We start from the raw sequence: 17,388 nt of genomic DNA on the forward strand, positions 1-17,388 counted from the left end.
TCCTCTCCAGTGGAGTCACATTCCTCCCATAATGTGGATTCCAGAACTGCATACAGTACTCTCGCTGTGGCCTGACCAGCGTTTTATAGAGTTCCAGCCTCACCTCCCTCCTCTGAAACTGTGTACCTTGACCAGTAAAGGCTGTATCCCACATGCCTTCATAACCAAATTCTTTACCTGTTCTGAACCATTATGTCTTTGGTGTTGAGGGACCTATGGAAAGATGGACAAGAAGAAGAACACAGGACTAAACATGAAGCACTTTCAAAGTACCAGCAAAGGGGCTGAATGGGTTCCATTCCTTAAGGCCAATGCATGAAAGTATCAGCCATGGCTCAGTGAACACTGAGTCAGATCCTATTCCAGGGGCTCCAGCATAAAATTCGGAGCACCAGTGCTGAGGGATCCCCACACTATGAGAGGGTCAGCACTGAGGTAGTGCTGCATTGTCAGAATGTCAGTGCTGCGGGAGTGCTGCATTGTCAGATGGTCTTAGAGTCATAGAGATGTACAGCACAGAAACAGACCCTTTGGTCTGTTCCTTTGGCAGTGAGACCAGAACTGAACGCAGTATTCCAAAAGTGGCGTAAGCAATGTCCTGTACCATGTCAATGCAGCAGTGTGCCTCAGTTTTGGTGGAAGTGAATGTTTGAATGGCACCAATATCAAGCAGGCTGCTTTGTCCTGGATGGAGTCACACGTCTTGAGTGCAGTTGGAGCTGCACTCATAAGGCAAATAGAGTGCATTCAAGCACACTCCCAACTTGTGCCTTATAAATGGTGAACAGGCTTCGCGGAGTCAGCAGGAGAGTTACTCACTGAAGGATTCCTGGCTAATGGCCTGGTCTTGTCGATACAGTTTTTTGTATGGCTAGTCCAGTTCAGGTTTTGGTCAATGGTAACCTCTAGCATATGGACAGTGGATGATTCAGATAATTGGTAATGTAACTGAATGTGATGGTTCAGTTCTCTTGTTGGTGCTGACGGAGTGCCGCACTGTCAGAGGGTCAGTCCTGAGGGAGCGCTGCACTGTGGGACGGTCAGAGCTGAGGGAGTGCCACATTGTCGGAGGGTCAATGCTGAGGGAGCGCCGCACTGTCGGAGGTTCAGTACTGAGGGAGTGCCACACTGTGAGAGGGTCAGTGCTGAGGGAGTGCCGCACTGTGGGACAGTCAGAGCTGAGGGAGTGCCACATTGTCGGAGGGTCAATGCTGAGGGAGTGCTGCGCTGTTGGAGGTTCAGTACTGAGGGAGTGCCACACTGTGAGAGGGTCAGTGCTGAGGGAGTGCCGCACTGTGGGACAGTCAGAGCTGAGGGAGTGCCACATTGTCGGAGGGTCAATGCTGAGGGAGTGCTGCGCTGTTGGAGGTTCAGTACTGAGGGAGTGCCACACTGTGAGAGGATCAGTGCGGAGGGTGTGCTGCAGTGTCGCACGGTCAGTGCTGAGGGAGTGCAGTGATGTCAGAGATCAGTTATCTGAAAGAAATGTTAAATTGACCCTGTCCTTCCCCTCAAGTTGACGTAAAAGTAAGGAAAATGGGTGAGTGGACCCTGGCTTCTGGCTTAACAGTTACTCCTGAACTGATATTACAATAATAAATTATCTGGTCATTTATGACATTTCTTTTGTGGGATCTTGCTCTGTGCGAACTGCCTACCCTGCATTACCACTGTGTCAGTATTCAACAAATACTTTAATAGTTGTAAACTGCTTTAGGACGTTCTGAATTTGTGAAAGGTGCCTTATAAATGCAAGTTTGTCTTTGTTCCACAACATCTTTGCAGCAGGATTTTCCCCAAGTGTTTATAGCCTACATGGTAGCAAAGCATATAGAGGTGCTAATATAGTATCAGAGATAATGGGCACTGCAGATGCTGGAGATTCCAAGATGATAAAATGTGAGGCTGGATGAACACAGCAGGCCAAGCAGCATCTCAGGAGCACAAAAGCTGACGTTTCGGGCCTAGACCCTTCATCAGAGAGCCTCTGATGAAGGGTCTAGGCCCGAAACGTCAGCTTTTGTGCTCCTGAGATGCTGCTTGGCCTGCTGTGTTCATCCAGCCTCACATTTTATCATATAGAGGTGCTGACTGACTGAGGCCTGGGGCTGAGCTGGCCCTGAATCCATTACCTGTGTATGGTAAAACACAGTTACACTTGTATCCAGCAACATCATCAATACAGCTCCCCTGGTTCAAGCAGGGGTTTGATGCACATTCATTGATGTTCGTCTGGCAGTTGGGTCCTAGAACAGAAACAAAACCATGCATCAATGGAAAGGTGACAACTTACAGTAGTGTCTGAGAGAGAGAGAGTGGTGGGGAGAGAGAGAGGAAGACTGAGGAGGAGAAAGATAGGAGGTAAAGAGAGAGAAGTGAGATAGAGAGGAAAAGAGGGGGAGAAGGAGAAAAACATGGGGAAAGTGAGAAAGAGAGAAGAGTGGGACACACAGATGCAGGAGAAATAGTGAGACAGCCAAAAGAAAAGGATAGAAAGATGATTGAGAAACAAAGAGACACACAAACAGAGAGGTAACCAAGGCAAAGAATGAGGAAAGAGGAAATGTCAGAGCTGCTGAAAGAGAGAAGGATAAGTGGGGGGAGAAAACATGACAGAGGCAGAGAGAGAGAGCACCTGACAATGCAGCCCCAGTCTGTTGTCAGTCATACAGCAAAATGCCCCAGAGAAGGAACTAACCCTGACACCATCTCTGGGCCGAACACTAACACTGTCCTCACCTCGGAACCCAGGCTGACAGTCACACAGGTAGCCATTGTTCATGTCTCGACATGTGCCCCCATTCACACACGGGTGAGACTCGCACTCATTAACATTCAGGTCACAGTTTGTTCCAGTCCAGCCTGGACTACACTCACAGCTGTACCTGTTAGAGAGAGAACAGGGTTAGACAATACAGACAACACTGTCCCTATCAAACACTTCCAGGACAGGGTCAGCACAGCATTAGATACAGAGTAAATCTCCCTCTACACTGTCCCCATCAAACCCTCCCAGAACAGGCACAGCATGGGTTAGACACAGAGTAAAGCATCCTCTACACTGTCCTCATCAAACATCGTCAGGACATGGAAAGCATGGGGTTAGATACAGAGTACAGCTTCATCTCAGATCTTTCTTCCTGCACTCTGCTGATTCCTCCCCCACCCTTGCCCCGCTGTGGACATCAAGTGATGAGAGGACACTCACCCATTGAGATGGTCTCGACATTCTCCATGGATACAGGGGTTGCTGTTACACTCATTCACCTCTGACAGACAAACCAGATCATGATAACCCTCTGGACATACACAAGTGAAGCTGTTGATACCATCTTTGCAGGTCCCCCCATTGTGGCAGGGGTTTGAAGCACACTCGTCAATATTAATGTTACACATAGGACCTGAAGCACAGACACACAACATGCAGATTCATAAAGACCAGCAATAAAACAAAACAGTAATAAAGATCACCACCATAGTTTCGTGAGGATAGAGAACGATAATTTGGCAAAACATGAATATTTTTAAGAACAGTGTGAAAGATGGTGGGAATTCAATGAACATTAATGAACATTCCTAGTTGCATCTAAGACATGACCAGTATGACACACAGCAGCCAACAATGACGGGCTGCAACCAGGAAGGGTTCAACACAGCCTCTAAACTTCCAGAGGGGCTATGTGCGGGCTACTGCAGGAGGAGTGAGTGTGCAATGGACCTCAGATTTAGGCTGCAGTCCAGGCTCGTGTCTCTTACAGGGTGACTCTTGGAGGGCACAGGAACAGCCTTAAATGTGATACATTCACAGTCGGATAGTGGTCCAACACTGACTGATTGTGGGGACTAACAAAATAAAAAGAAACACTCAGGTAATAGTAGGATGTTCAGTACTGTACCCCAGTGAGAGTCAGTGTGTGTGCGATCTGTACCCCAGTGAGAGTCAGTGTGTGTGGGAATGTACCCCAGTGAGAGTCAGTGTGTGTGGGACTGTACCCCAGTGAGAGTCAGTGTGTGTGCGATCTGTACCCCAGTGAGAGTCAGTGTGTGTGGGAATGTACCCCAGTGAGAGTCAGTGTGTGTGGGACTGTACCCCAGTGAGAGTCAGTGTGTGTGGGAATGTACCCCAGTGAGAGTCAGTGTGTGTGGGAGCTGTACCCCAGTGAGAGTCAGTGTGTGTGGGACTGTACCCCAGTGAGAGTCAGTGTGTGTGGGACTGTACCCCAGTGAGAGTCAGTGTGTGTGGGAGCTGTACCCCAGTGAGAGTCAGTGTGTGTGCGATCTGTACCCCAGTGAGAGTCAGTGTGTGTGGGACTGTACCCCAGTGAGAGTCAGTGTGTGTGGGACTGTACCCCAGTGAGAGTCAGTGTGTGTGGGAATGTACCCCAGTGAGAGTCAGTGTGTGTGCGATCTGTACCCCAGTGAGAGTCAGTGTGTGTGTGGGAATGTACCCCAGTGAGAGTCAGTGTGTGTGGGACTGTACCCCAGTGAGAGTCAGTGTGTGTGGGACTGTACCCCAGTGAGAGTCAGTGTGTGTGGGACTGTACCCCAGTGAGAATCAGTGTGTGTGTGGGACCGTACCCCAGTGAGAGTCAGTGTGTGTGGAACTGTACCCCAGTGAGAGTAAGTGTGTGTGGGACTGTACCCCAGTGAGAGTCAGTGTGTGTGGGAATGTACCCCAGTGAGAGTCAGTGTGTGTGGAACTGTCCCCCAGTGAGAGTCAGTGTGTGTGGGACTGTACCCCAGTGAGAGTCAGCGTGTGTGGAACTGTACCCCAGTGAGAGTCAGTGTGTGTGGGAGCCATACCCCAGTGAGTCAGTGTGTGTGGGAGCTGTACTCCAGTGAGAGTCAGTGTGTGTGCGACTGTACCCCAGTGAGAGTCAGTGTGTGTGGGACTGTACCCCAGTGAGAGTCAGTGTGTGTGGGACTGTACCCCAGTGGGAGTCAGTGTGTGTGGGACTGTACCCCAGTGAGAGTCAGTGTGTGTGGGAGCCGTACCCCAGTGAGAGTCAGTGTGTGTGGGACTGTACCCCAGCGAGAGTCAGTGTGTGTGGGAGCCCGTACCCCAGTGAGAGTCAGTGTGTGTGGGACTGTACCCCAGTGAGAGTCAGTGTGTATGGGACCGTACCCCAGGGAGAGTCAGTGTGTGTGTGAACCGTACCCCAGTGAGAGTCAGTGTGTGTGGGACTGTACCCCAGTGAGAGTCAGTGTGTGTGGGACTGTACCCCAGCGAGAGTCAGTGTGTGTGGGAGCCCGTACCCCAGTGAGAGTCAGTGTGTGTGGGACTGTACCCCAGTGAGAGTCAGTGTGTATGGGACCGTACCCCAGGAAGAGTCAGTGTGTGTGACTGCACCCCAGTGAGAGTCAGTGTGTGTGTGGGACCCCGTACCCCAGTGAGAGTCAGTGTGTGTGGGACTGTATCCCAGTGAGAATCAGAAGGGAGTCTGGAAACTGGAGATTGAGGGAGATTAACAATTATCGAGATGTGGCTTCAGTCATTAAGTTCTGTAACGTCTCAACTACTTGAATCAAACTTCAAAAGATTGCTGTGCGATGCATTCATAAATGGGTAGCTCAGTATTGAATCCCACCCCCACCCCAGAAACAAAAACAGCAACAGGGTGGGGAGGTCTTGCTGTTCTCAGGTGTCAGGATTGTTTTCTGCTCCACCTGCCCTCGATCTTTGAAAGCAGCAGCGTGACCCCGTAACCAGAGACGCCAGATGGATCGTCCACTTCATAATGGGCTCTTTATTTGGAACGTAACCCTGTTTGTCTGACGCTCCTGTGCCTGTTTCTGGAGATGGCCATGAACTGCCTGTGGTTCAGGTGCAACACAGTTTCGGGCAGAAATTCTCCACATTGACGGAGAGAGCAAGGGAGGGGGCCATCGACCTGGAGGAGGAACCTGATACCCCTGAGAATTGCTGTAACCGATGACTCTCGGCCTTTTCACTCAGGCTCCTCTATTTCCCTGATGCCGTTGACTGGGTTTGGGCAGACACATCACTGCCCTGGCAACACACACTTCACTGCTTTCCTTTCCCTCTTTTGGCCATCATTTCAAATTGAGTTTACATACAATTCGAAGACAGCAGGACTCAGTGCCACCAGAGCCTGAAGTATTTACCTACTCTTGTGAAAGTTCACAGTTTGAATTTATATAAAAATGGCAGCCCTGAGGTATTAAATTCACAGTAATAATGCCCTCACTTATTTCCAAATTAAAATACTTACGCTTCAAAAGACCTGAAAACATTATTCAACAAAACCCAACTTAGTAATAATAATTCTACAGAGAGCCGATACTTTCAAATTCCATTGCAGATAATTCCAATCAACCATGAACAAAGTGAGGGGCGATAGATTTAAGACAGATGTCAGAGGAAGGTTCTTTACTCAGAGAGTGTAAGGGCATGGAACGCCCTGCCTGCCAATGTAGTTAGCTCAGCCACATTAGGGGCATTTAAACAGTCTTTGGACAAGCATATGGATAATAATGGGATAGTGTAGGGGGAGGGGCTTAGATTAGTTCACAGGGCGGCGCAACATCGAGGGCCAAAGGACCTGTTCTGCGCTGTATTGTTCTATGTTCTATGTTCTATGTTCTATGTTCTATTTAGGAATTTGGAATAGAAGCTGAAGTCAGCCATTCACTCCTCAACTCTGCTCTGCTATTCAGGATCATATTGATCTGTTTGTGTTTTGAATTCCACATTCCCATCTCCCACTGCCACCAGCCTCCCACACCACCGTAACCCTTGATATCCCTGCCTAACAGTCAACCTTCGCCTTAAAAATATTTAATGATCGCACCTCTACTGCCTTGTGATGCAGTGTTGTAGATTCTCTCAATCCTCAGAAAAATATTCCCCTCCTCTCTGGCCTAAAAGGTTGACCTTAATTTTAAAGCGATGCATCTGGTTTTGGACTGACCCTCAAGAGGAAATATCCTTTCCATATCCACCTTGTCAAGACCATTCAGCATCTCATATGCTTTAGTCACCCCCTCACTCTTCTAAACCGCAGTGTAAACAAACCCAGTCTGTCCAACCTTTCCCACAAAACAGCCCACTCATTCCAGCTCTCAATCTGGTAAACCTCCTCCTAACTTCCTCCAATTCATATCCATCCTTCCTTCAATAAACAGGCCAACATCTATACAAACTATTCAACGTGTGGTCTACAAAGAACATTACAGCACAGGAACAGGCCCTTTGGCCCTCCAAGCCTGCACCAATATGCTGCCCATTGCAACTGAAACCCCCTACCCTTCCGTAGACTGTATCCCTCTATTCCGATCCTAGTCACATATTTGTCAAGACGCCCTTTAAAAGTCACTATCGTATCTGCTTCCACTACCTCCCCAGCAGCGAGTTCCAGGCATCCACCACCCTCTGTAAAAATCTTGCCTCGTACATCACCTTTAAACCTTGCCCCTTGTACCTTAAACCCATGGCCTCTAGTAACTGACTCTTCCACCTTGTGGGAAAAAGTTTCTGGCCGTCCACTCTGTCCATACCTTTCATAATCTTGTAGACCTCTATCAGGTCACCCCTCAGCCTCCGTCGTTCCAGTGAGAACAACCCAAATTTCTCCAACCTCTCCTCATTGCTAATGCTCTCCATACCAGGCAACATCCTGGTAAATGTGAGTTAATGTTTCAGGTCCGGTGACTCTTCCTCAGAACCTTCCAGTCTAACTAAGGTTCTAAAAAGCTACGATATTATCTGTCAATTTTTTTACCTCAATGCCACGGTCAATGAAAGCAAGCATGCTGTATGCCTTGTTGAATACCTCCTCCACCTGCATTGCCACTTTCAGTGACCTGTGTACCTGTACACCCAGATCCCTCTGCTGATCAGTACTCTTACGAGTTCTGCTATTTACTGTATATTTTCCATCTGGATTAGATTTTCCAAAATGCATTACCTCACATTCTTCCAGATTAAACTTCATGTGCCATCTCTCTGCCTAAGTCACCAACCGATCTATATCCTGCAGTATCCTTTGACGGTCCTCGTGGCTATCTGCAATTCCACCAACCTTTGTGTCATCCGCAAACTTACCAGTCAAATCAGTTATATTTTCCTCAAAATCATTTATATATATTACAAATAGCAAAGGTCCCAACACTGATCCCTGAGGAACGCCACTAGTCACAGCCCTCTATTCAGAAACGAACCCTTCCACTGTGACTCTCTGTCTTCTATAACTGAGCCAGTTTTTTTTATACATCTTGCAAGCTCATCTCTGACCCTGTGTGACTTTACCTTTTATATCAGTCTGCCACGAAGGACCTTGTCAAAGGTCTTACTGAAGTTCAGGTGGACAACATCTACCGCCTTACACTCATCGATCATCATTGTCATTTCCTCAAAAAACTCAACCAAGTTAATGAGACACAACGTCCCTGTCACAAAATCATGTTGCCTCTTGCTAATGCGCCCACTTATTTCCAAGTGGGAGTAAATCCTATCTCGAAGAATCCTCTCGGGAAGATTTTAATTAGCTTGGCAGGGTGAATGGGGAGGAACCAATGCAAAGGTGAAAAGGAACTAGAGAATAGGACCAGTCAGACTGAGAGGCAGAGCAGACAGGGTATGGTTGCTGATCAAAGCGGGTCTGATGGACAGAAGTGCATCTGTTTCAAGAAAGGCGGCACGGTGGCTCAGTGGTTAACACTGCAGCCTCACAGCACCAGGGACCCGGGTTCAATTCCAGCCTCGGGTAACTGTCTGTGCGTAGGTGGATCAGCCATGCTAAATTGCCTGTAGTGTTCAGGGGTGTGTGAGTTATAGGGGGATGGGTCTGGGTGGGATGCTCCAAGGGGTGGTGTGGACTTGTTGGGCTGAAAAGCCTGCTTCCACACTGTAGGGAATCTAATCAATGCGAGAAGTGTAAAAGGTAAGGCAGATGAACTTAGAGCTTGGATTAGTACTTGGAACTATGATGTTGTTGTTACAGAAATTTGGCTAAGAGAGGGACAGGGTTGCTGGTTTATCATTCCAGGATACAGATGTTTAAGGTGGGATAGAGGGGGATGTAAAAATGGTGGGTGAGTTGCACCACTTGTTAAGGGGAATATCATAGCTGCACTGTGGAGGATACCTCAGATGGCTCATACAACGAAGCAATATGGGTTGAGCCCAGGAATAGGAAGGGTGCAGTCAGAATGTTTGGGGCATACTATAGGCCTCCCAACAGCGAGTGGGAGATAGAAGAACAGAAATGTAGGCAGATTTTAACTTCCCATATATTGACTGGGATTCACTTATTGCTTGGGGCGCAGATAAGGCAGAGTTTGTAAGGAGCATCCAGGATGGCTTCTTGAAACAGTATGTAGACAGTCGAACCAGGAAAGGTGCTATACAGGACCTAGTATTGGGGAATGAGCCTGGCCAGGTGGTCGATGTCTAAGTGCATCCAACTGCCACTCCAACCTATCCATACGATCTCATCAATATCTGGTACAACCAAAACATAACAAGTGCATTTCTATAAAACAAAGAATTGCTGATCCTGAAAATCTCAGACAAAAACAGAAATTGCTGGAAAAACTCAGCGAGTCTGGGAGCAGCTGTGGAGAGAGAAACAGTTGATGATTCAAGTCCAGTGACCCTTCATCAAACTGAAACATTGACTCTGTTTCACTCTCCATTGATGTTGCTGGACTTGCTGAGTTTCTTCAGCCATCTCTGTTTCTGATATTCTTTTTTGTGTTCAATTCCTCTGATAGTAAAGGATAGCACTCCATTAGCTTCTTAATGATTTACTGTAACTGCATACTAACTCTTTGTGACTTGTGCACTGTAACACCCAGATCCCTCTGCAACTCAAAATTCTGTTGTCATTTTATGTTTATATAAAACTGTCCTTTTTATCTTCCTGCAAAGGAGAACAACTTCACATTTTCTCACATTGTACTCCACCTACCAGATTTTTGCCCATTCACTGAAACTATCCACATTAGTCTGCATCCTTGTAAAGACATCTTCACACTCACATTCCTCATTCTCACTACTCAATTGCCTCATCCTCATCACTCACTTTCCTTTCTGTCATCTTAGTGTGCAGCCACTATTACATGCCCTCATCTATGACTCTGATCTAATTTAACACCAGCCCCTCCTTGGTACTAAAGGTGAAAACAAGGGTTGGGGGAGGTTATCCAGACAGGGAGTACACTGGAGAGAGGAGAGAGAGAGGGCGAAAGAGGGAGAGAAGGTGGGGCCAAGATTAGAACAGAGGTGTAGAGAGGGACAAGAGAGGAGGAGGGGCCAGTAATGAGAGTGGGAAGGGTGCGGCTGGGAAGAGGGTGAAAAGGGGAATTAAGGTGGGGCTGGGAAATGAGGGGGGTGTTGGGAAGAGGGGAATGAAGGGGAGAGTTGGGAAAACGGGAATAAGTCGAGGACAGTGATAGTTACGATGTGAATGGCCAGAGTTTTACCAGTGAGCTTTAAGGATCTCGCACAGATTGGAGGGGGCTACAGAGATAGGGAAGGGTATAGGAGCTGGAGGAGATGACAGAGATAGGGAGGGGTATAGCAGCTAGAGGATGGTACAGAGATATGGAGGGGTGTCGGGGACTGGAGGATGGTGAAGAGATAGGAATTGGTGTAGGGGCTGAAGGAGGTAACAGAGATAGAGAGGGGTGTGGAGGCTGGAGGAGGGTACAGAGATAGGGAGGGGCAGAGGAGGTGAAATTTCTGATGAAGGGTCTAGGCCCAAAACATCAGCCTTCCTGCTCCTACGATGCTCCTTGGCCTGCTGTGTTCATCTAGTTCTACACCTTGTTATCTCAGATTCTCCAGCATTTGCACTTCGCATTATCTCTGATGAAATTTAAAAGTGTAGGTTGAAGGAAGGACCGAGGTATGCATCGAGAGTCTCAGCAGTAGGTGAGCTGGGTCAGGGGTAAAATCAAATGATGTGACAGAGATGAAGTTTAGCAGTGAGTCCTACCTGTATATCCGATCTCACAAACACAGTCATAACTGTTAATCTGATCGATGCAATTGCCGTATTCACACGGGTTGCTGGCACAATCATCCAGGTTTGTTTCACAGTTCATGCCTGAGGCAGAATAATATTTTCAATGATTAAGTCACAACAATCTCACACCATTCAACACCAGGACAAAGATATAAATTTTTAGCAGAAAATGAGACAGATCTATATTTCTGTAGTGCCTCACTAAATCCCCTTTTACATTCAATGTGTTTCTCCTTAAAGTGGGAAACTGATCCATGAACAGCAAGATCCCACAGGCAACAATCCAATCATAATTCAATTATAGATAACAAGGTGTAGAGCTGGATGAACATAGCAGGCCAAGCAGCATCAGAGAAACAGAAAGTTATGTGAAGAAGGGTCCAGACCCAAAACATCAGGTTTCCTGCTCCTCTGATGCTGCTTGGCCTGCTGTGTTCATCCAGCTGTACGCCATGTTATCTCGGACTCCAGCATCAGCAGTTCCTGCTACCTATCTCATAATTCAATTACTCTATTGTTGAGAACGTACTTACTGAGGTTACAGATTCCTGGGACATCAAAAAGCATGAGGGGTTGCCCGGTGTGGGGGTGAAGGATTGAGGTTGAACCTGGGAATGAGGAACTGGAGGAAGAAGGCCGGGGGTGCGCAGAGAGGGGAGAGCTGAGTACCTGTGGTTCCTTTCAGACAGGCACACAGGTAACCATCGATCTTATCCTGGCAGCTTCCTCCGTTCTGACATGGCTGGCTCTGACACTCGTTAATGTTGATATCACACACTCGGCCTGTGTAACCCTGGTTACAGACACAGAGAAAGCTCGCAATCGCATCCTTACAAACGCCATAATGACAGGGGTCCTGCTCACACTCATCGATGTCTGTCTCACACAGTGTTCCAGTAAAACCTACAGGAGAACCACAACACCAACAAGAAAGGAGAGATCACTGAGTAGAGAGAGGGAATTAGAGAGAGAGAGGAGAGGGAGAATGAGAAAAGAGGGAGAGAAACGGGAGAGGGAGAGCGGGAGAGTATGAAAGGATCGGGGAGCACGTTAGAGAAAGAACGTGAGAAACAGAGGGAGAGTGTGAGGGCAGGAGCATGACAGAGAGACAGACTGTGTGAGGGACAGAAAGGGAGCATGAGAAAGACAGGAAGAGTCGCAGAGTCAAGGAGCGTGAAAGAAATGAGAGGACAGAAAGATATGATGGAGTGGGAGAAAGGAATGGGGGAATGAGAATAAAAGATGGGGAGGGTGATGAGACACAGAAAGGAGAGGGGTGCTGTGCCCAAAGGAGAGAAAGACAGATCTCTGTCTCTCTTACCCACACAATGAAGGCCCATGAGTGATGAACGAGTCTGTGATCTCTTTCAAACAGGAGATAGAACATAGAACATAGAACATAGAACAGTACAGCACAGAACAGGCCCTTCAGCCCACAATGTTGTGCCGACCATTGATCCTCATGGATGCACCCTCAAATTTCTGTGACCATATGCATGTCCAGCAGTCTCTTAAATGACCCCAATGACCTTGCTTCCACAACTGCTGCTGGCAACGCATTCCATGCTCTCACAACTCTCTGCGTAAAGAACCTGCCTCTGACATCCCCTCTATACTTTCCACCAACCAGCTTAAAACTATGACCCCTCGTGCTAGCCATTTCTGCCCTGGGAAATAGTCTCTGGCTATCGACTCTATCTATGCCTCTCATTATCTTGTATACCTCAATTAGGTCCCCTCTCCTCCTCCTTTTCTCCAATGAAAAGAGACCGAGCTCAGTCAACCTCTCTTCATAAGATAAGCCCTCCAGTCCAGGCAGCATCCTGGTAAACCTCCTCTGAACCCTCTCCAAAGCATCCACATCTTTCCTATAATACGGCGACCAGAACTGGACGCAGTATTCCAAGTGCGGTCTAACCAAAGTTTTATAGAGCTGCAACAAGATCTCACGACTCTTAAACTCAATCCCCCTGTTAATGAAAGCCAAAACACCATATGCTTTCTTAACAACCCTGTCCACTTGGGTGGCCATTTTAAGGGATCTATGTATCTGCACACCAAGATCCCTCTGTTCCTCCACGCTGCCAAGAATCCTATCCTTAATCCTGTACTCAGCTTTCAAATTCGACCTTCCAAAATGCATCACCTCGCATTTATCCAGGTTGAACTCCATCTGCCACCTCTCAGCCCATCTCTGCATCCTGTCAATGTCCCGCTGCAGCCTACAACAGCCCTCTACACTGTCAACGACACCTCCGACCTTTGTGTCGTCTGCAAACTTGCTGACCCATCCTTCAATTCCCTCGTCCAAGTCATTAATAAAAATTACAAACAGTAGAGGCCCAAGGACAGAGCCCTGTGGAACCCCACTCACCACTGACTTCCAGGCAGAATATTTTCCTTCTACTACCACTCGCTGTCTTCTGTTGGCCAGCCAATTCTGTATCCAAGCAGCTAAGTTCCCCTGTATCCCATTCCTCCTGACCTTCTGAATGAGCCTTCCATGGGGAACCTTATCAAATGCCTTACTGAAGTCCATATACACCACATCCACAGCTTGACCCTCATCAACCTTACTAGTCACATCCTCAAAAAACTCGATAAGGTTTGTAAGGCATGACCTACCCCTCACAAAGCCGTGTTGACTGTATTTGATCAAGCCATGCTCTTCCAGATGGTCATAAATCTTATCCCTCAGAATCCTTTCTAACACCTTGCAGACGACAGACGTGAGACTTACCGGTCTATAATTGCCGGGGATTTCCCTATTTCCTTTCTTGAAGAGAGGAATTACATTTGCCTCTCTCCAGTCCTCAGGTACGACTCCAGTGGAGAGCGAGGATGCAAAGATCTTCGCAAGTGGCGAAGCAATTGCATTTCTCGCTTCCCAAAGCAGCCGAGGACAAATCTGATCCGGGCCTGGCGACTTGTCAATCTTAATGTTTGACAAAATTTTCAGTACATCAGCTTCCTCTATCTCTATCCATTCCAGCATGCACACCTGCTCTTCAAAGGTTTCATTCACTACACAGGTCGTTTCTTTCGTAAAGACAGAAGCAAAAAACTCATTTAGGGCTTCCCCTACCTCCTCAGGCTCCACACACAAGTTCCCTATGCTATCCCTGATCGGCCCTACTCTTTCTTTGACCATTCTCTTATTCCTCACGTAAGTGTAAAATGCCTTTGTGTTTTCCCGGATTCCTTCTGCCAAGCCTTTCTCGTGCCCCCTCCTGGCTCTCCTCAGACCATTTTTGAGCTCCTTCCTTGCCTGCATGTAATCCTCTCTAGCTGAACTTGACCCTAGCTTCCTCCACCTTATGTAAGCTACCTTCTTCCTTTTCACTAGAAGCTCCACCGCTCTCGTCATCCAAGGTTCCTTTATCTTACCCCGTCTTGCCTGTCTCAGAGGGACATATTTACTCATCACTCCCAACAACTGTTCCTTAAACCATCTCCACATGTCTATAGTTCCCTTACCATGGAACAACTGCTCCCAGTCCATGCTTCCTAACTCGTGTCTAATCGCATCATAGTTTCCTCTTCCCCAATTAAATATCCTCCCATTCTGCCTAATCCTCTCCTTCTCCATAGCTATGTAGAATGAGAGAGTGTTATGGTCACTATCACCAAAATGCTCTCCCACCACAAGATCTGATACCTGCCCCGGCTCGTTTCCGAGCACCAAGTCTAGAATGGCCTCTCCCCTCGTCGGCCTGTCAACGTACTGCGTTAGGAAACCCTCCTGAACACACCTTACAAAAACAGCTCCATTCAAATCTTCTGCTCGAAGGAGGTTCCAATCAATATTAGGAAAGTTAAAGTCACCCATTACAACAACCCTACTGCGACCACACTTTTCCAAAATCTGTCGACCTATGCTTTCTTCAATCTCCCTGCTGCTATTGGGGGGCCTGTAGTAAACCCCTAACGAGGTGACTACTCCCTTGCTGTTCCTAATTTCCACCCATACTGACTCAGTAGGCAGATCTTCCTCGACAATGGAAGCTTCTGTAGCTGTGATACCCTCTCTGATTAGTAGTGCTACACCCCCTCCTCTTTTTCCCCCCTCCCTATTCTTTTTAAATGTTCTAAACCCTGGAATATCCAGCAACCATTCCAGCCCATGAGAAACCCATGTCTCTGTTATGGCCACAACATCATAGCACCAGGTACTGATCCATGCTCTAAGTTCATCACTTTTATTCCTGATACTCCTTGCATGATGTCACTGATTAAATCACAAAGCAGTTGGGTGAAGAATTGGAGAAACAGACAGTGTGTGACTGAAGATGCAGAGAGAGGCAGGTAAGGAGAGGGACAATGAAGGTACATGGAGATTGGGTAGAAGCAGTAAGTGCGTGGTTGGAAAGGATGACAACAAAATCAAGTTGGAGCAACCGATGGAGCAAAGGAATAGAGGGAGAAAGAGGAGCACTGACCTTCCAAACATTGACAGTGATATTTGTTGGGTCCATCCACACAGCGGGCTCCATTCTGACAGGGAGTACTTGCACATTCGTCCACATCCATCTGACACAGATTCCCGTTGAATCCTGAAGAGATCATCAGAAAACAAACACAACAGGGTCAGGCCTCAGTCCAAATGCAGGAGAGGTGAACATCGGGAACAGGGCATCGCTTGGGGGTGGGGGTATTGGGCAGTGGAATTGGGGCATTGCTAATGGGGGGAGGGACACTGAGTTTCGGGGACAGATGGGTGACATCTCTTGTTGAAAGGGGTGGTTAGTTTTGGGAGGACATGAGTAAAGTTTTTGGATGGGCAGGAAGGGTCAGTCCATATGGACAATTCAAAGGTGTGCAGGTTAGGAGTATTAACTACATAACAAAATGTAGGGTTTTGGGGACAAGGGTAGGGGCGGGATTGACTTTGGAGGGTCATTGTGTACTCATGGGCTGAATGGCCTCTTTTGCACTGTAGGTATTCTATGAATCTATATAATGCCTCCAGTGATATCAGGATTCAGCTGGTGCAGACTGAGATTACAGAAGGACCTGGGTGCTGTGAGGCCACTCGAGAGGTGTGTGAGGATCAGAAAGGAGTCAGGACACAGGGAGCCATTAACAAGTGCCCAGACAAATTTCACAAGTTAATGTATCATCCCTGGAATGCACGTGAGAGTGAGTGCGTGCCTGTGCGTGTCTGAGTAAGGACATTGCTGTGCATGTGTAAGTGAGTATGTGGATCACAATGAGTACCAGACTATGACTGTGGGATCGGGAGTGGGAGTGTATCTCTGAGACAGGCAATGGCTGGTGATGTGAACTAGAGAGTGGGAGTGTGCACATTGGACGGTGGAACAAAGAGCTGAGCACCTTGCTGTAACCAGCTCAGCGCTGCTGTTATGTTCACTGTTTTCCAGCCAGGTCTGCTGTGAATGATTCAGAGTCTGCATCAAACTTAGAGCTGGCAGGAAGACTCACAGCTCACATCGCACACAGAGTCCCTTAAAAATTTTCATTTTATTCATTACACAACTGATCCCTCCACGCTGTCCTAGTAAGACTCAGTGTGTGGGAGCCATACACCAATGAGATTCAGTGTTGGTTTTAGGTTTGTGTGAAACTGTAGTGAATAATCCATGTTAAAAATGAAAAGCAGATAATTGTTCTCAAATAGAAAGAGAGAGAGAGAGGGCAAAGAGGAGATATGAGACACCCTTGGTGGATAACATTAAGGATAATCTAAAGATATTCTACAAGTACATTAAGAGGAAAACAGCAACTAGAGAGAAAAGGGCCAGTTACAGATCACAAAATCGTCTATGCACCAAAGCTCAGGAGATGGGAGGGATACAAAATTAATACTTCATGTCAGTTTTTACTGTGGAGAAAGAAATGGAAGCTAGAGAACTCAGGAAAATAAATATTGATGTTTTGAAATCAGTTCACATGACAGAAGACAAAGTGCTGGAGGGTCACAAAAAACATAAAGGCAGATAAATCTTTGGGACCTAACCTAGGTATCCCAAGATGACATGGGAAGTTAGGGAAGAATTTTCAGGGCTCCTAGGAGAGATATTTACATCATCGATAACTATGGGTGAGGTGCCAGAGGACTGTAGGGTGGCTAATATTGTGCTTTTATTCAAGAAAGGTTGTAAGGAGAAGCCTGGGAACAAAAGACCAGTGAGCCTGACGTCGGTGATGGGTAAGCAGATTCTGAAGTTGGTTTTATATACATTTGGAGAGGCAAGGAATGACTAGGAAGTGTCAGCACGGTTTTGTACGAGGCAAATTGTGTCTTTCAAACTGGACTGAGTTTTTTGAGAAGTAACCAAAAAGATTAATGCGGGCAGACGGGTAGACGTTGCTTACATGGACTTTAGTAAAGCCTTTGATAAGGTTCCGCATAATAGACTAATTAGTAAAGTCAGAT

At 47.2% G+C, this 17,388-nt stretch overlaps 1 protein-coding gene across 1 annotated transcript in view; it reads right to left on the bottom strand.

Moving 5' to 3' along the window:
* Positions 1-17,388, bottom strand: part of LOC125465428 (neurogenic locus notch homolog protein 1-like) — a 110,715-nt gene that overhangs the window by 28,105 nt on the left and 65,222 nt on the right. The window contains exons 10-15 of the mRNA XM_059638134.1: positions 15,431-15,544; positions 11,661-11,894; positions 10,962-11,072; positions 3,209-3,401; positions 2,740-2,885; positions 2,133-2,246 (exon numbers count right to left, since the gene is read on the bottom strand). Of these exons, the coding sequence (XP_059494117.1) occupies positions 2,133-2,246; positions 2,740-2,885; positions 3,209-3,401; positions 10,962-11,072; positions 11,661-11,894; positions 15,431-15,544 (912 nt within the window). The remainder of the gene's footprint in view (positions 1-2,132; positions 2,247-2,739; positions 2,886-3,208; positions 3,402-10,961; positions 11,073-11,660; positions 11,895-15,430; positions 15,545-17,388) is intronic.

Source organism: Stegostoma tigrinum, chromosome 29 (genome assembly GCF_030684315.1).
Source record: "Stegostoma tigrinum isolate sSteTig4 chromosome 29, sSteTig4.hap1, whole genome shotgun sequence".
Taxonomy (NCBI): domain Eukaryota; kingdom Metazoa; phylum Chordata; class Chondrichthyes; order Orectolobiformes; family Stegostomatidae; genus Stegostoma; species Stegostoma tigrinum.